This window comes from Eschrichtius robustus, chromosome 14, assembly GCF_028021215.1.
Source record: "Eschrichtius robustus isolate mEscRob2 chromosome 14, mEscRob2.pri, whole genome shotgun sequence".
Classification (NCBI taxonomy): domain Eukaryota; kingdom Metazoa; phylum Chordata; class Mammalia; order Artiodactyla; family Eschrichtiidae; genus Eschrichtius; species Eschrichtius robustus.
In genome coordinates this window covers 74,610,307-74,627,450 of record NC_090837.1, presented here as the reverse complement: position 1 = coordinate 74,627,450, position 17,144 = coordinate 74,610,307, and the positions used below count along the sequence as shown (strand labels likewise).

The 17,144-nt window shown below is 49.0% G+C and overlaps 1 protein-coding gene across 6 annotated transcripts in view; it reads right to left on the bottom strand.

Moving 5' to 3' along the window:
• Positions 1–17,144, bottom strand: part of CTIF (cap binding complex dependent translation initiation factor) — a 300,225-nt gene that overhangs the window by 212,647 nt on the left and 70,434 nt on the right. For all 6 annotated transcript variants that reach the window (XM_068562497.1, XM_068562498.1, XM_068562500.1 and 3 more), the window contains exons 2-3: positions 15,106–15,306; positions 882–953 (exon numbers count right to left, since the gene is read on the bottom strand). In XM_068562497.1, coding sequence (XP_068418598.1) covers positions 882–953; positions 15,106–15,285 — 252 coding nt within the window. In that variant the 5' untranslated portion in view covers positions 15,286–15,306. The remainder of the gene's footprint in view (positions 1–881; positions 954–15,105; positions 15,307–17,144) is intronic.

The following is a 17,144-nucleotide window of genomic DNA, read 5'->3' as shown; positions in this document are numbered from 1 at the left end:
GGGCCCAGGCAATGTGTCAACACAGGTGCTTTGGAACTGGGAGCAAGGTACTGCTGAAGCCCATAAAGCCTCCCTCATCTCTCTGGACAGGTGCAGTGGGAGGCTGGGCTGGGGGTCGGGGATAGACGGAGTTTTCAGTCTCTGATCCCACCATCTCTCGCGGGACGAGGTATCAGTAAGAACAGCTCGACAACCAGAGGGTGTACGGGACCTGGGGGTCACCAGGGACGGCTTTCAAAGAGCAGCTGCCTCCTTCCCTCCCGGCCACATGACCCGCACAGGGGCCCCCTCGGGATCTCACAGGGAAGCAGCAGGGGGAGAAGCAGTGGACTCCAGCCTGGTCCCAGGAAGCTGGTTGGCTTCCCTCACACCCACAGTCTGCCCCTCCAGGTCCTCTGCAAACCTGGAGCAGAAGCGACCTCCAGAGTGCCCCACCACCACCAAAACCCTAGGATCCATCATCATCGCTGATGTGCGAACCTCCAGTTCACTCATTTTACTGCTGTATAATATTCCACCGTAAGGATATATCACAGATCACTCACTTTATTGCTCTATTACAGTACATTGTAAGGATATATCACGTATCGTTTATCTATTCTCCTCTCAACGGATCAGTAGTTGTTTACAGATGTTTGTTATTATAAATAATGCTGCTACTAAAAATAAATCTTATGAATCTATGTGTTCTGGGCAGGGAGGGCTTCACTGTGGGCTGGATATTCAGGGAGAACTTTCCAGAGGGCAGACTGCACCCTCCCCTGTCCCATTTCCCGCACTCCCACATCACCACCTCTCAGGAGCAGCATGGTGAACAGCCCAGGAACCCAGACAGACAAGACCACGATGACCCCAGATGGAGCACGGAGCTGGCTTCCTACCTGCTGCAGGGGGGCTCGCCCTCGGGAGAAGGAATAGCTGCAGTCCAGCTGCTCACTGCAGTCTGCCGTCCACTGCAGGGGAGAAAGGAGTGGTCAGTGATGGCAGGACACACAGGCTCATGCTCACTCTGCCCTGGCCCCCCAGGCACGGCCCCGCCTTGCTGCAGTGGAGCCAGTATGCAATCCTGCTCAGCCATTTTCAGAGACAAATCTTTCTGTACCAGCAGGTCCCACTTGGCATCTCCCAGTACCACATGGAGGTGACCCTTTGGCGTATGTGTGGGGAAGGCAAACTCATTTCCTGTCACCTAAGCCCACCAAAGTGATGGAGAGCCAGCTACATTCCAAAGCCAACCAGACAACACAGAGGGTGAATATGAGTTTTGAGAAACCAGCACCACGTCTGACCACCTAACCATGCTTCAGCCACACTAGTCAGGGTCAAGGTTGGAGCTAGAGGAGAGGCATGTATGTGTGGATCATCCCGTACACCCAGCCCCAAAGTACGGTGGACCTGTGGACTGACAGGAGGGCATGGCATCGGGGAAGAGCCCCAGACTGGCCGTCAGAAGCCCAGTCCCACCACTGACCTCAGGGGCCTCATGTGCCCCAGAGTGTGATATGACAAGTACCAGTGTGACAGTCCCCAAAGCCTGCCACATAAAGGGTCTCTGGGTCCTACCCTCCACCCACTGAATCACTCGCTGAGGGCAGCACCTGTCTCCTCCATTTTGACAAGCTTTCCAAGGGATGCACCAGAGGTTTGAGAGCCACTGAAATCCATGTAATCTCCCAGGCTTCACTTTGTCATCTATAAAATGGGGACAGCAAGGCTGGGTGACTCTGCAAGGTTGAAATGAAGGGACTTTGTAAGCTACACAAAATCTATATATAGATATAAAGTAGTAGTAAGCGTGCAGCTCTTCCACGGTAATGTGTTATCTATATACATGGTGGTGCTTTTATTATTGTGTTAAGTGTTAGGTAGGCTCTCCAGCTCACGTTGAACATTGATCTTGACCTACACCCTGTATGATTCATAAAAAGCAGAGGAGCCCAGTCTCTCTGTGTTTGACACACTAGTTCGAAACTGTGAGTGAGTGTGGATGGCTCAAAGCCATCACCGTCCTGGATTTGTGAAACCTTGGCTAGACACACCCTCCCGACTGTGGTTCAAGGGCATGACCTTTGTATAGGAAAGACATTTTATTACAATGCCGATGATACAGGCTGGTACAAGTGTACTCTACAGCAGTGCTGGCCAACGAATAGGAACCACAGACATAATTTTAAATGATCTAGTAGCCAGATTTAAAGAAGAAAAAAGAAAAAGGTAAAATTAAACTTAATAATGCATTTTATTTATCTCAAAATGTGTTTATCTAAATAGGTAATTGATATAAAAATGATCAATGAGATATTTTACATACTTCTCTCCATACTAAGGTTTTGAAATCTGCTTAAAGCAGGTCAATTTCAAGTACTCAAGAGCCACATGTGGCTAGTGGCTGCCCTGTTGGACAGCACAGCTCAGCTCGAAGGAATTGGCAAAGGCAAGGTACCAGTCTCAAGAGAGTGTGCCCTCAGAGCCACTTCTTGCCCATCCCTGCTCTGTACTGCAGAGGGGCTGAACCCTGCAGACTCAGCTGGCTTCCAGCTGGGTTGGGCCAATGGGAAACAGGAAGAGAGAGAAGCCACGGTGTTTCTCCCCCATCTCTCTATGCTTCAGGCAGCATTACCAGCAATGGCTGGGTCTCCTTCAAGGCTCCAGCCTCACCAGATAGGCCCTCTGTGCACGACCCCTAACGCTGGGCTCTGGCAATACCATCTCCTCCCTTTGTGCCTCAGGCCTAGAGGTGGTAATGGCTTCCTGTGGTTGTTTAGTTTCTCAGCTCTTTTATTATCTGGGTAACCAATTCCCTGGGTTAAATTCCCTCTGTCTGGGTATTTGTAGTCTCAAAGCATCTCTGCAAAGATATTTATTAAATTATAGGAGAAAAAAAGGGAAAAATGAGAAATCTATGAGACACCACCTTAAACCAAGTGATCAAGGATAATATCATCTGTAATAAAACATATTACCACCGTGGACTTCCCAGTGTAATGCCCTGAGAAGGGCCATGTCACTCCTGAGGTGTTCTTGCCAAAAATGCACAATCTCAATATGATCATGAGAGAATATCAGGCAACCCAAACTGATGAACTTTCCAAAAAATAAATGACCAATACTCTTCAAAAGTGTCAAGGTTGTAAGGGATAAGAAAAGACCACGGGAGTGTCACAGGTTGGAGGAGAATAAGAAAGCATGACAATTAGATGCAAATTTGAATCTTGGAACAGAAAAAGGACATTAGTAGATAAACTGGTGATATTCAAATAAAGTCTCATTGTACCAATGTTAATTTCTTAGTTCTGATCATTGTACTATGGTTATGTAAGATATTCATATTAGGGGACAGGTACATGGGAACACCCTGTACTATTTTTGCACCTCTGCTATGAGTTAAAAGTAACTTCAAAATAAAAAGTAATCCAGGGACTTCCCTGGTGGTCCAGTGGTTAAGACTCTGTGCTTCCACTGAAGGGGGCGCAGGTTGGATCCCTGGTCGGGGAACTAAGATCTCACAGGCCGCGTGGCACAGCCAAAAAAAAAAAAAAAAGTAATCCACATATGTATATATTTGTTTATATATATATATTTGTAAACTATTTGAACTACTATAAAAACAATCCCTCTGCTTTACTGCTTTCTATACTTGAGTGGCTTCTCCTTTCCTGGTTGGAGCCTGGCTGACAGTGGGGAGGATGGTCAAGGCACGCAGTGACTACCGGCCGGGAGAGAACTAGATTCTGCCCTTCTCGTCCCATCCCAGCACAGCCTTGCAGAGAAAGGCTTCCTCCAGTGGGACATCCCAAACACTGCAACCCCAGCTGCGCACTGCTGACGTGACATCTCGCAGAGAGGTGACTTGAGGGTGGGCACACCTCCTCCTGGGGTCAGCGTGGTCCCCGCGTGGTCCCCGCGTGGTCCCCGGCAGGGCGGGGATGGTAAGCAACACGGGCTGCTCCTGACGAGCGGGCACAGAGGGGCAGCCGAGGCTTCGTGCACAGCCACGTGCCACCTCAGCCCCCTGGCTAGGCTTTCCCGGAGCGATTCCAAGCTCCGATGAGACTGCTGTGCTTTGTCAAAGTCATCCTTAACTTTACACTGGCCGACCTTCCTGAGCACCTTTGGTGTGGGACCTGCCACCGGTGCTCCCTTCACAGGAGGGGTGAGATGTCCAGTAACAGTAACGCGGGGAGGGCGAGGGCGAGGGGGAGGGGGAGAGCGAGGCTGAGAAGGGACAGTGTGTGCTCTCGGAGGGATTCCCTAGGCAAGGAAAGCACTTGAGGCCGGACCCCTGGAGAAGAGTGAGCCCAAGTGTGGACATGGCAGGGGAACACTGGCCAGCTCAGGGGTAGAGGGTAGCAAGCAGGACTCTCCCACTAAGCGGTCAGAGACTCTTCCTGGGTGGAGTGAGGCCGAAGGCTTCTGTTAGGGGAGGGCGTCATCAGAGCTGTGTCAGAACAGGCTGAACTGGCCCGGAGTGTGGGTGTGGGGAACCCACTGGTCGAGAAGCTAGAGGCCGGCATGCAGGTTTCCACCGGGAGAGCAGGCAGAGACAGAAATGAAGAAGTGGCTCTGAGGGCATCACGCAGTTAAGCAGTGAACAGAGGGCTGATGTGTTTAGGAAAGCTAGCAAGATAGGAAAGTCCACAGAAACCCACCCCACGGAGCCAGCCATGGCCCCCAGGGAAAGCTTTTCGGGCAGGGAGTGTGGTCCAGCTGGGTCCTGCTTTCCTGACCCCCGGGGAGGAATTAAATGTGAGCCACTGCAGTTCTCCCAGGAAGTTGTACCACTGGGCCCGTGCGGCATCCAACCCCCCAGCCACATCCGCTCTCTGCTGCTGCCTGACCCTGCAAGCCCCTGGGAGCTCTCCCTTCCCTGTTCAAAGCTCCTCCCCGCTGCTGGGATTCCGCTGCCCACGCTGTCTTCTCTCTCCTTAGGCTGCAGCCACCACCTCCTCCCTCCCCTTTGCCTTTTCTGAGCCACCGCCTAGAAAATTCTCCAGACACAGGCCTTCCGGGAACCCGTCCTTATCTGTATGAGATGATTCCAGAACAAGAGAAGGGCCCCCTTGGGGAGCAATCTCCTCGGCCCTGCCCCTGTGCCTGGTCCAGCCAGGGCATTTCTCCTTTGAGGTGAAGGGTTTACAGCTGGGAGCAAGTTCTCTGGGGGGTAAGGTGGCCCCTCCTGAAAAGGTCGTTGAACACAAAGAGGCAGGAAAAGTGGGAAATCTGTATGTACGGGAACAACGAACATGGAATTCACAAGAGTGGTTTTGGGTCTTCACCATAACTGCTATAATTTATTTCTTAATTTAAAAAGATGAAACAAAGATGGCACAGGGTTAAGGTTTAATAAACAGGAGTACAGATGTTTAGTCTGTACTCAAAACAGATGCTTATTCTATTATTCTCTGCTTCTATCGGTACACCTTAAATACTTCATGCTAAAAGAATTAAAATCTTATTATCAGTCATTTGCACCCCAGGATGGACAGTATTTTTGGAGCAGACTTGATGGAGGACAGAGGAAGCCACTGAAAGCTGAGGGCGGAGGAGCGAAAAGGGGAAAGCCCCAGGCTGGGGGAGGCAGAAAGTGCTAAGGATAAACCGCCCCCTTGGGTGGTGTCTGAAGTCCCCGGGGCTCGCCCTTCCAGACATCAAAGTGTACCAAGGCCAGAGCCAAACCATCAGGCTGAATCAGCACACGAGGAGAGGAAGAGATCAACTGATAAAACCGCATCCATAAACAAACAGATGTGCAAATGGGAACTTAGTATGTGATAAGGACAATGTTTCACATCAGGGGAAAGGAGAGACCACAGGGACTGAGACAACCAGCAAGCCAGCGAGGAAAAAATGACCCTAGAATCTGCCTCCCAGTACCGTGGACAACACATTCCAAGTTGGTTAAAATCCAAGATACAAGTTTTAAACTCCATCAAAGTCTAAAATTTTTTGTGACAAAAGAAATCACAAACACAATTAAAGACAAGTGAGAGGCCACTTGCAACATGTGTAACAAAGGACTCATCCCCAGAAAATACAAAGATTTCATTTAATCCAAGCACTATTCTAAGCCTGCTACTTACATTAACATTCACTCCACATAGATCCCAAGGCCCATGTATTACCCCCACTTGGCAAATATGGAATTTGAGGCATAGCATGGTTAAGTAACAGCCAGGGTTACACAGCCAAAAAGTAGCAGAATGAGTAAAGGGGATAAATAGGTATTAATTCAAAGAGCCAGTCAAAACGTTGGAAACTAACTCAATGTGATGTATGGTCTTGCATTAGATGTTGAACCAGAAATTTTTTATTGTAGTAAAATATACATAATTTACCATTTTAAATATTTTTAAGTGTACAATTCAGTGGCATGAAGTACATTCACACTGCTGTACAACCATCACCACCATCCAGCACTCCAGCACTTTTTCATCCCAAACTGAAACTGTCCCCCTCAAACACTAACTCCCCGTCCCCCCTCCTCCAAGCCCCTGATAACAACCATTCTGCTTTCATTCTCTATGAATTTGACTCCTCTACATGCCTCATAGAAGTGAGATCATACAGTACTTGTCCTTTTGTGTCTGGTTTATTTCTCTTGGCATAAAAGTCCTCAGGGTTCATCCATGTTGTAGCACGTGACAGGATTTCCTTTATTTTAAGCCTCAATGATATTCCTCTATGTATGGACCACATTTCGTCCATCCAATCATCCACTGATGGACACTGGGGTTGCTTTCACCTTTTGGCTGTTGTGAATAATGTTGCTATGAACATGTTGTACAGGTATCAGGTCAAGCTCTTGCTTTCAGTTCTTTTGGGTATATACCCAGAAGTAGAATTGCTGGATCATATAGTAATTCTATGTTTAATTTTTTGAGGAGCCTAGAATTTTTTTTTAACTTTTGCTATAAAGGATATTATTGAGAAAACTGGTGAAATAAAAGGTCTATAGATTAAATGATAGTACTGTATCAATGTTTATTTCCTATACTGTAATTATAAGAGAATGTCCTTTTTATGGTGGAGTAATATTCCATTGTATATATGTGCCACATCTTCTTTATCCATTCATCTGTCGATAGCTGATTCACTTTGTTATAAAGCAGAAACTAACACACCATTGTAAAGCAATTATATTCCAATAAAGATGTTAAAAATAAATAAATAAATAAATAAATAAATAAATAAAATACAATACCATAAAAAAAAAAAAAGAGAATGTCCTTGTTCTTAGGAAACACACAGTGAAGTGTTTAGAGATAAAGGGAAAATCTTTCTATATACAGAATCTATTGATCAATTGATCTATCTATCTATCGAGAGATGAGAGAAAGAATATAAATGTGGTAAGATATTAACACTGGAGAATCTGGGTGAAGGATATGTAGGAATTCTTTGTCCTATTATTATAATTTTTATGTACATCTGAAATTATTTCAAAGTGAAACATTATTTAAAAAGCCATCTTATCCATGGCTTCTTAACCAAGGGGGCGCCAGGACCACCCAGGGGGGCGATTCGAAGGTCTAGTGGGAACCATTGCTCTCACCCAACGTCCTCTTTTCCCGGTGAAGGGCCTGAGAGGAGATGGGGACAGCCTACAGATGGGAGCTTCTCAAAGTCAGGCGCTTGTCCGACTGCTTCCTCTGTGCTGGCACAAGGGCTTACTGACCAGGAGAGGGGGAAGAGAGGAGGTGGGAGCAGAGACGGGCTGGCAGCTCACACTCTCCTCCACAGTGATACTCCAGGAAAACCTTGTGTGTGAAGGGGAGGGGGTGCTGCCCAAGGGCTGAGATTTGAGAGAGGGAGAAAGGCTTCTTGCTCCGATCTTAAGACAAACAAACTAACGAGAAACCCAAACAACTTTCCTGCTGTGGAGGCAGCTTAACGCAGTGATTAGGAGCCTGAGTTCTTGAAGCAGCGAATATGAGTTCATATTCCTGCTCTCTCTCTTACTCTATCACCTTGGGAAAGTCTCTTCCTCCCTCAGACTGTTTCCCCCAAGCTGTAATAATGACAGAAACTGCCATAGCAGAGGTTAAGCGTATGGCACCTGGAACAAGATCATGTGGTTCAAACCTCACACTGACCACATACTCACTGTGTGACCTTAGGCAGCATATTCAACCTCTCTGTGCCTCTGTTTCCTCCCATGTATGCTGGCAACAGTAACAGCATCTTCTTCATAGCACTGTTACGTAGAGTAAATGAGCTACGTGGACACCCCTCCGTGTCCTTTGGTAGTGCCTTCTCATGGCCCCAACTTCTTAGAGCTCAGTCTTTGACCCTCTTGTCTAAGCTCCCTCACTCCTTGGGCTTAAAATGCCACCCACATGCTGCTATTTAGAAATGTGAATCTCCAGGTCATTCCCCTCCTCTGAATGCCACTTTGTACATCTAACTGCTTGATCAACATCTCTCCTAAGACATCCAATACTATCTTAAACCTTTCACATCCAAAACCTGAACCTTTGTTCCCCCAATGCTGCTCTTCCAGGGTCTTCCATCTCATTTCTGGAAAGTCTGTCCTTCTATAGGCTCAGGCTATCGTCAAGGTCATTCATTAGAAAATCATGTTATCTGTGCCTTAAAGTATGAGAATCTGACCACTTCTCACCACCTCCACGGTGCCACACAGCTCCAATTCACCATCACCTGTGACCCTGACCTACCAAGGACTTCCTGGTCCCCCTGGTTCCTTTCCGCCTCGCCCCTTGCTAGAGCCTATTCTCCACACAGCACCCAGAGTGGTCCAATTTAACCAGTGATACCGTGCCCCTCCTCTGCTCAAAACCTCCCGGCGTCTCACCGACGACGCCCCACAGACCTGGCTCTTTGTTCCCCACCAGACTGGCCCCAAAGCTGTTCATCAAAGTGGGGTACACTCCCACACCAGAGCTGTGCCCTCAACATCCCCTCTGCCCGGAAGGCTGGTTCCTAAGCGGCCTCAACTCTCACCTTCTTCAAATCTTTGCTCAAAAGTCTTAAGTAAACCTTTCAAACAGCCCAGCACCCCGCCCCTTCTTGCCTCCTTCATGTGTATCATCTTCTAACATCTGTTTTCTTCTTTGTCTATCACCTGTCTTTCTCCAACTGAAAGTAAGAGCTAGGAGGACAGGGATTATGGTCCATTCTGTTCATGACTTTATCCCAGAGCCTAGAACGGGGCCTGAATTAATCATTCTTAGCTCTAATTATATTTCACTATTTAGCCAACAGTAACTGGCAGCTTTAAACAATTATACTTTATGCCAAAACCACCAAATAATGTGTAGGAAACCATGCTAAATAAATGAGCAAGCTAAAAGTGACATGTATGCTAGAAGCTCAACTCTTGAAAGGTATATTAAGAAAAAAAAACTCACAAAAATTACACTAGTTTTTATCATAAAATTATGGTGGGGACTTCCCTGGTGGCGCAGAGGTTAAGAATCCGCCTGCCAATGCAGGGGACACGGGTTCGAGCCCTGGACCGGGAAGATCCCACACACCGTGGAGCAACTAAGCCCGTGCGCCACAACTACTGAGCCTGCGCTCTAGAGCCCGCGAGCCACAACTACTGAGCCTGTACACCTAGAGCCCGTGCTCCGCAACGAGAGAAGCCACCGCGGTGAGAAGCCCACGCACCACAACGAAGAGTAGCCCCCGCTCGCCGCAACTAGAGAGAACGCCCGTGCACAGCAACGAAGACCCAACACAGCCAAAAATAAATAAAATTTAAAAAATAAATAAAGAGCTAAAAATATTAAAAAAAGAAAAAGAAAACTTCTTCCTTTAAAAAAAAATTATGGTGGGATTCTTTCTCTGTTTTCTGATTGTCTCTGTTTTTCCAATTATTGCTTTAAAAGTAAAATAAAAATTTAACCTATTAAAAAAATGGCTGATAATCAGATTAAAAAGTGCTCAACCTCACTAAAAATTGAGGAAATGCAAATTAAAGTGACAAAAGACCATTTGTCCCAATACACTGGTGGTCCTGTGACTAATGCAACAGGCGTTTGGGAGAGCAATTTGGCAATAGCTATTAAAATTGATTCTACTTCTCAGCATCCACCTAAAGAAACAGTTTTATATGTGCAGGAGGAGGCATGTTCAGAAGTATTCACTGAAATAGCTTGTATTTCCAGGGGAAAGTTTGGAAATAATCCAAATGCCCAGCAATAGGTAAATGGTTAAACAATGGGACATCCATACTATGGGCTATTGTGCAGCCATTAAACAGAACACAGCAGATGTACAAGCCTGGAGGAATCCCTAGGGCATACAGCCATGGGAAAAAGGTGAGTTATTGAACAACATATTCACCAGCTATGATATATGGTTTTGAAATAATATATTTCTCTAAGTCGTATTTTACATACACACACACACACACACACACACGTAAAAGCATTGAAAAGGTGAGGAAGTTAACTCATCATTCCAATGGGAGGTAGGGTAAGACAGTGGAATGAGGACGTAACTAATTAGCATTTGAATTCTTATGTACCATGAGACTATATGCATACAGTACTTGTGTAATTAAAAATAAATTATTTTTTTAAATAAGGAGAAGAATGAGTCCCCACATTCACATCCCACAGGTCCCCTTAAACTCACTTCTTCTGTTAAGCCTTTCATAGGTGGTCCACCATTGATCGCTTCCTCCTATGAGCAAAGATGACAGGGAAAAAGGATTCAAAGGACAGGAGGAAATGAGGGAATGGGATAAAAGAGGGATGAGGGAGCAGTGAACAGGGAAGGCAGAATGTAAGGAGAAATGTGAAGAGAAAGAGAAGGGAAAAGCATTGTGAGAAAGCGACGTCATGCCAATCTGAATCCATCCTACATATCTGCATGGTCGCATCTCTCTGTAAGGTCTCTGTGCATGAGATAAAACCCAGGACTTCCAAGTGCCTGAGAGCATCAAAAAGAACTACAGGAAATTCTCTTCACCCTCACTGGCTCTTCATTTGACTTGCTAACAAGAATTTAGTGTAAAACACGCTTTCATTAAATGTATCCACTCTTTACAATGGCCCTACGTTCTACCCTTCCAAGGGAAGGCAGCTGGACATGGAGGGGTAGGAAGGCAGTCAGACAAGTCCACCTGTGGCTGTGGTCGTCAACCTGAGCAGAACATCAGAGTCACGTGGGGGCTGATGAGATGCCAATGCCCAGGCCCCTCCTCATTCCACTCAACTCTGGGGTGGGATCTGTCCAAGCTCCAGAGCAATTCCAACATGCAGCCAGAGTTGTGAACACTGCGTTAAAGCTTGCTGATAATCCACAAAACCATCCACTAACATCAGAAGTGCCAAACTTCCCCACTTATAACATCCCAATCTCCTCCACAAAAGGTTAATGGTCAATGAGATTTGGAATCCTAATTCTCACTCCACAGGGGGAAACATATACTATCTTCCCAACAGCCTGTTAGTCACAGCCTGTGCCGAGCATGGAACCAAAAGTAGGTGGGCAAGGGGTGGGCACCAGGGCTCAGCTCAGCCACCACCAAGCAGTGGGGTTTGGCCATTTTCCACCTCTGTGTCTCAGTCTTTCCTCCTGCAGAATAGGGCTATAATCCCCCTCCTCCCAAGGACAGAGTGAGGGCAACTCTTAGGATGTGCCTCTGGGGACTTGGAATCCACTGGAGGACAGGCACTTTTGAAATGTGTGGGTGTGGGTGAGGGTGTAATTTTAAATCGGTATCCCAAACATGTTGGGAAACTTAGAGCATACATTCTCTTGGTTACTCATGTAGGAAAAAAAGGACACTTTTCTGTCTCTCTCTGTTTCTTCTCTCTCTCTCTCCCATCCATCCATCCATCCATCCATCCATCCATCCATCCATTTTTCTTTCTAGTAATTACTGATGGGGGAGGGGTGGGGCAGAAGACAACTTTACAAGCATCATGAGGTATTTTCTTCCTGAGTGTCAACTGCCATCTCTCAGATCCTAAAAAATGACCTCACCCACTGAAAAGCAACATTCTTCTCCACTCCCTCAAGTTTTCTCAAGGTTTCCAAGATTCTTAACAATTTTCTCTCCCAGAAACATCAAAACACCACCACAGACGGGCAGCCCAGGACATTCTCTGAGGTTTTTTATTTTTGTTTTTGTCTTTGGCTTCCATTTAAAATAGTCATCAGATTAAATAAAAACAAGCAAAAGTGCTTTAGCAGAAAGATTTCCTGTAAAGCTGTGTCAATAGAGATTATATTTTTTTAAAGAAGTGTGTTATAATAACACATCTAACACTGGCCTTGCTTAGAGTTGCCACAGCTGCCCCCTCCTCTGGAGTCCGGACCCCAGCTGTATTTGGGTTGCGGGGGTAGTTGGTGGGAGCAGGATTGAAACATGTCCCCCTCGGCCACCTGCACACAGGCGGGTCCTGGGATCCTGCCAGGTGTTCGCATTCTCCCAGGAAATCTCAGGGAATACAGAAAGTTTAAGGAATGCATCTAGATGGTACAAGTGTTTTCCACACTCTGCCTCAAGCCAACATCTGTTTAACAGCCCACCCAGATGTGGCCATCCAAGCGTGGTTAGGTCCAACCTATCCCAGGAGCAGGAGCCGGGAGTGCAGGGCCCAGATTGAGGGCACTTCTCCATCTGCTCTACATCCTGAAAGCTCAGCTGTCCCCACAGGGGGCTCAGAGGCGCTGGGAGGGCCCCTCCTTCCAAAATTCTCCCTGATGGTTGCTCTGGGAACAGAAATCCTATCACTCACAAAGCGTTCCTCTGGGGTGAAGCTTCACAGCTTCCTGGGACCCTCGTCCTGTAAGAACTCATTTCACCTGAAGGAAATATTGAGGGATGCCCTGCTGGAGGCCACCAGAGTCCACTCAGTGGGGGAGGCAGGCAGCACACGTCAGGCTAGCCCCACACACCGGTTCACAGGGCCCGAGCCGAGGCCAAGCCCTCTCACCTACTCAAGGCCATTGCTCCAGCAAGCGGCCCCTCTGCCCTGGACCACTCCCATCAATGCACAGCTCATTGTTAATGCTCCTGTTGTGACCTCGCTTCACTCCAGAACCACATGCCTCTCCCCTTTAGAGCGAAACTCCTGTAACACAGGGAGGACCTGCACTGCATTATCCTCCCATCTCAAACCCATCTCCTTGACCTTCACCCCCACCACTGGACCGTCACCCCTCCCATCAGGGTCGCCAACGGCCCCAGTGGCTCCTTTAGGTTATTCTCACTCCTCCTCCCAAATGCCCTGCAGCAGCCGTCAGCCCACCCCTCACACCCTCGAAACACATCCTCCCCAGGGCTTCCAGCACCCAACTCTCACCTGAATTTCCTCCTGCCTCACTGCCAACCCCTCTTGGTCTCTTTTGCTGGTCCCCCTCACATCCCTGCTTTCTAAATGTAGGCAGATCCCAGGACTCAGCCCTTGTACATCTGGTCTACCTGACCCCACTGCCTCATTGAAGCATCTCCTCTGCTCTCCCTCTTTCTCTCTCTGCTCCAGCCACACCGGCCTTCCTGCTGCCCCTGGAATAACCCTGCCAGCTCAGGCCTTTGCACGTGCTGTCCCCTCTGCCTGGACTGCCCCTTCACCAGACATCTGCAAGTTCACCTCTCCACCTCCTTCAGTGACATCTTCCTTGACATCCCATTTAAAATTGCAAACCCCTCCTGACCCTCATCACTCCCCACTCCATTTTCCTGATTTATTTTTCCCCACAGCAGTTGCCATCCACCACTGGGATAAGTTCCACGAGGGCTGAGCTTTTCATCTCTTTCACTCACTCCCAGGTACCCAGTCCTAGGACAGTGCCAGACACCAAGCAGGTGCTCAATACACACTTGTAGAATGAATACTGAACAGATTACAGGCTCACACTACCTGTGATTTTAGAACTTCAAGAACGCCAAGGAAAGCATCGATTTCTCTCTCAGGGCAGATCTTGCCTTCCCTACCCTCCAATGGGGATAAGGTGTGGACCAGCAAGGCTTCACAATTTCCCAGGTCCACTCCTGGTCCTGAGTTCCAGGAAAGCCACACGTTCATTCTCACTTCCTAAAAAGCTGGAGGGTCCGGATCTTCTGCCCACCCAGATAGCGAGCCAGCCAGTTGCACTTGGCTTTTCTCCAAAGCAGGTCACCCATGTCAACTTCTCTACTTGACAGAGGAGTCCCAGGCTTGAGGGGGACAAGTACAAGAGGTGGACACTGGGTCCCAGACCCTGAGCAGAAGAGACCCTCCCGAGCCTCTGGGTGCAGACAACACTCTGCCCCTCTGTAGTTTCGGAGCCTCTTATCACCTTTGACCTTCCAACATTCCTGAGGCAGTGGGATCATCCCCACTCACCAGATAAGAAAGCCAAGCCTCAGAGAAGTTGAGGGGTTTGCCTGAGGTCACACAGGCAGCTAGTAGCAAATCTGGAACCAACTCTTGAACAAATATCTACTGAGAATTTACCATGTTCAGCAAAGATGCATGTGACATGGTCACTTCCCTTAATGGTTCACATTCTACTCAAGACAACTCAAAACTTCCAAATCTCGACCCACAGTCTTTCAGCTGAGTTCACCTTCTACCCAAGATCAGGGCTGCCACAGACTGACCAGGAGCAGGGAGGCCAACCTGAGAGTCTGGTCTGAAGGCTTCATGTGTGTAACGAGGTCTGGCACACAGGGCCCTGGATGACCGCCTGAGAGACTCGATTCTTTGGCGCCAACAACGGCCTGTATTCGACATCAGAGGAAATATTCACGAGTGATAGACTTTTGATTGTGTGCCTTTTGGATAAGCTACAACCGCCAGATCTCTTTTAGAACACGAGCTTGTGAAGAACAGGGAGCAGTGCCTAGCACACAGCAGGGGCTCAGTAAACGAGTGTTCCATGAACGGTGAGTCTGGCTGGGCCGCAGCTGCCCAGCGGGGTAGGACGGAGTAGAGGTGGGTCAGAGGGGCTGGGAGCACACAGCCAGGGGCTTCCTGCCTGGATCCCACGCTCTGCTGGGTGGGGCCATCCACACCTTGGCAACCTAGGGCCAGGCCATCAGATGCTGCCTGGAATTAGGGTCCCTTACCCTTATTACCCCACTTCGAGCTTGCCGAGGCCCCGTACCTGCCCAGGCCCTGCCCTCTCCCGGGCAGTGCTCACCTGGGAGATGTGGGACTGCGTCTTCTCACTCTCGCCGTCCCCCTCCGTCTTGTCGGCCAGCAGCCCCTGCACCTGGTACTCAAGCACGTAGCTGTCGATGAACCGCTCAAGCTCCTCGATCTCCTGGGAGCGGCTGCTCCCGGCCTCGGAGGAGGCCGATGCTGCTGAGGAGTTCTCCATCCTCCCGCTCAGGGGCCTGGGCTGCGGGATACAGAGAACAGATGGGCTCTGTGAGACACAGCTGGAGGCAGAGATGGTGACCCCACTTGAGAACTCCTCCCCCGCCCAGAAGCATTCCCTCATCCAGCCTGCTGTCCTGGTCTCCCAACATCCTGAGAAGTCAGTGGGGCGCCAGCTCGCCTTTAGCGTCAAGAGGATGCTGTGATCCCTCCTGCGTGGGGAAGGAGACTCAGGCCCAGAGAAGGCAGGTAATTTGCCTAATCGGCCAACACAGTAACTCATGCGATGTTGAGCGTTAGTCCACACCCGGACCTTACCACCCAGGAAAAAGCGGAATATGGACCCAGTCCCCAAGTCCAACCCTACTTCCCAACTTGGAGTTAACAAAATCCACCACAAAGCAGAATAAAACAGACCACAGGCTTCTACATCTCTGACCCCAGCATTGAGATGTACGGGGGTCCCCAGACACAAACCCTCTAAGGGGCCTGGGCCTCTAAGAATTACCTCCTTCTAAAGAGACGTTTTCTCTTTGGACGCCAGGCTATCCCTAAATTAGGTGAAGACTGTAGGCCTTAACATGATCTTGCAGCCCTGTTAATGGTGCATCTACTGGGACACACGCTACACTCAGTCTGTAAGGACGTGACTGGCTTTTAATGATACAATGTGAAAGGTAAGGTGGGTTGTCTAGGAGGGTGTGGCCCAGCCATGGTCCTCTGTAGGAGAATGACTCCCTCTTCAGCCCTCAGGCCCTCTCCCTGGGGGGCCTGGCATAATGTGACCATCGTTCCAGGGATAGCTGTTTAAGTCCACCAATAGAACTGCTGTCCCTCCCCAACTAGACCGGGTTAACCCAGCCGCTGCAGGGGCCCAGGCCTGCAGGGACACCTCCACTGTCCACGGTTGCTCCCAAAGCTCCTCCCCGATCCACCTGGAAGTTGGGAAAGCTAGAACCATTCTCACCACTAGGTCCCTTCCCACCAGGGACCCTGCCCCTTCCTCTGGACAGGCTCTAGGCCTGATGGGAAAGGGCTTCAAAGCTTGTCTGGTGTCCCTTCCATTGTCTGGAAATCAGTGCTCTCCACAGAGAAGCCCGTTCAGCAGAGGAAGCAGAGGCTGCACATGGCTTCACCAGCAGAACTAGTACAACAGTCTTCTACCCAACCACCACCATTAGATACACAAAGACCCACGTAACGTATGCACGGGGCTCTGAGACCACAAAGGGCTGCGGGCACCTAGAACAGTACTGTGGATAATAAAGGCAACATCCCAGTATTTTCAAAGGAACACTTGCATTTCAAAACCTCGGATTACTGAGAGCTTTTTTAGGACACAGTTATTCACCAATAATTAAGGGCTTGTTGCATTTTTAACGGTAATGAATCCAAAACAGCGCAAGGAATGGCCTGCTGGGTTCCAGAAATGCTGCTGAGACTGCGAATGCTGACTCCCTCACACCCTCGCCAGGCTCCCGGGAGTCTGTGTGGACCGTGGGGAGGAAGAACTCCCTGGGGAGACACACATTCTCCAGCTGGTTTCCTGACTCAGGTTTTGGCTTTCGGCTGCTGCATGAGACCCAGCCTCCCTTGGACCCCAGGCCAGCTGTAGCGGGTGTGCGCTGGGCTCCTGAGCTCAGTGGCCTTAGGGCTCATGGATTTGTCCGCCTGCCCCAGAGGGAGGAGTCTGAGGTTTCAGGCTTGGGTGAGGGAAGCCAGGTGTGGAGGCCTGGGTGGCAGTGAGTGTGCAGGTAGTTGGCTCAGATTGAAATAAGCATGCCTAGTGGTGCAGGGCCACAGGAGGGGGTAGGGGAGGGGATGTCCAACGCCCCTTCCTGCACCTGCCGTTCAAGGCCT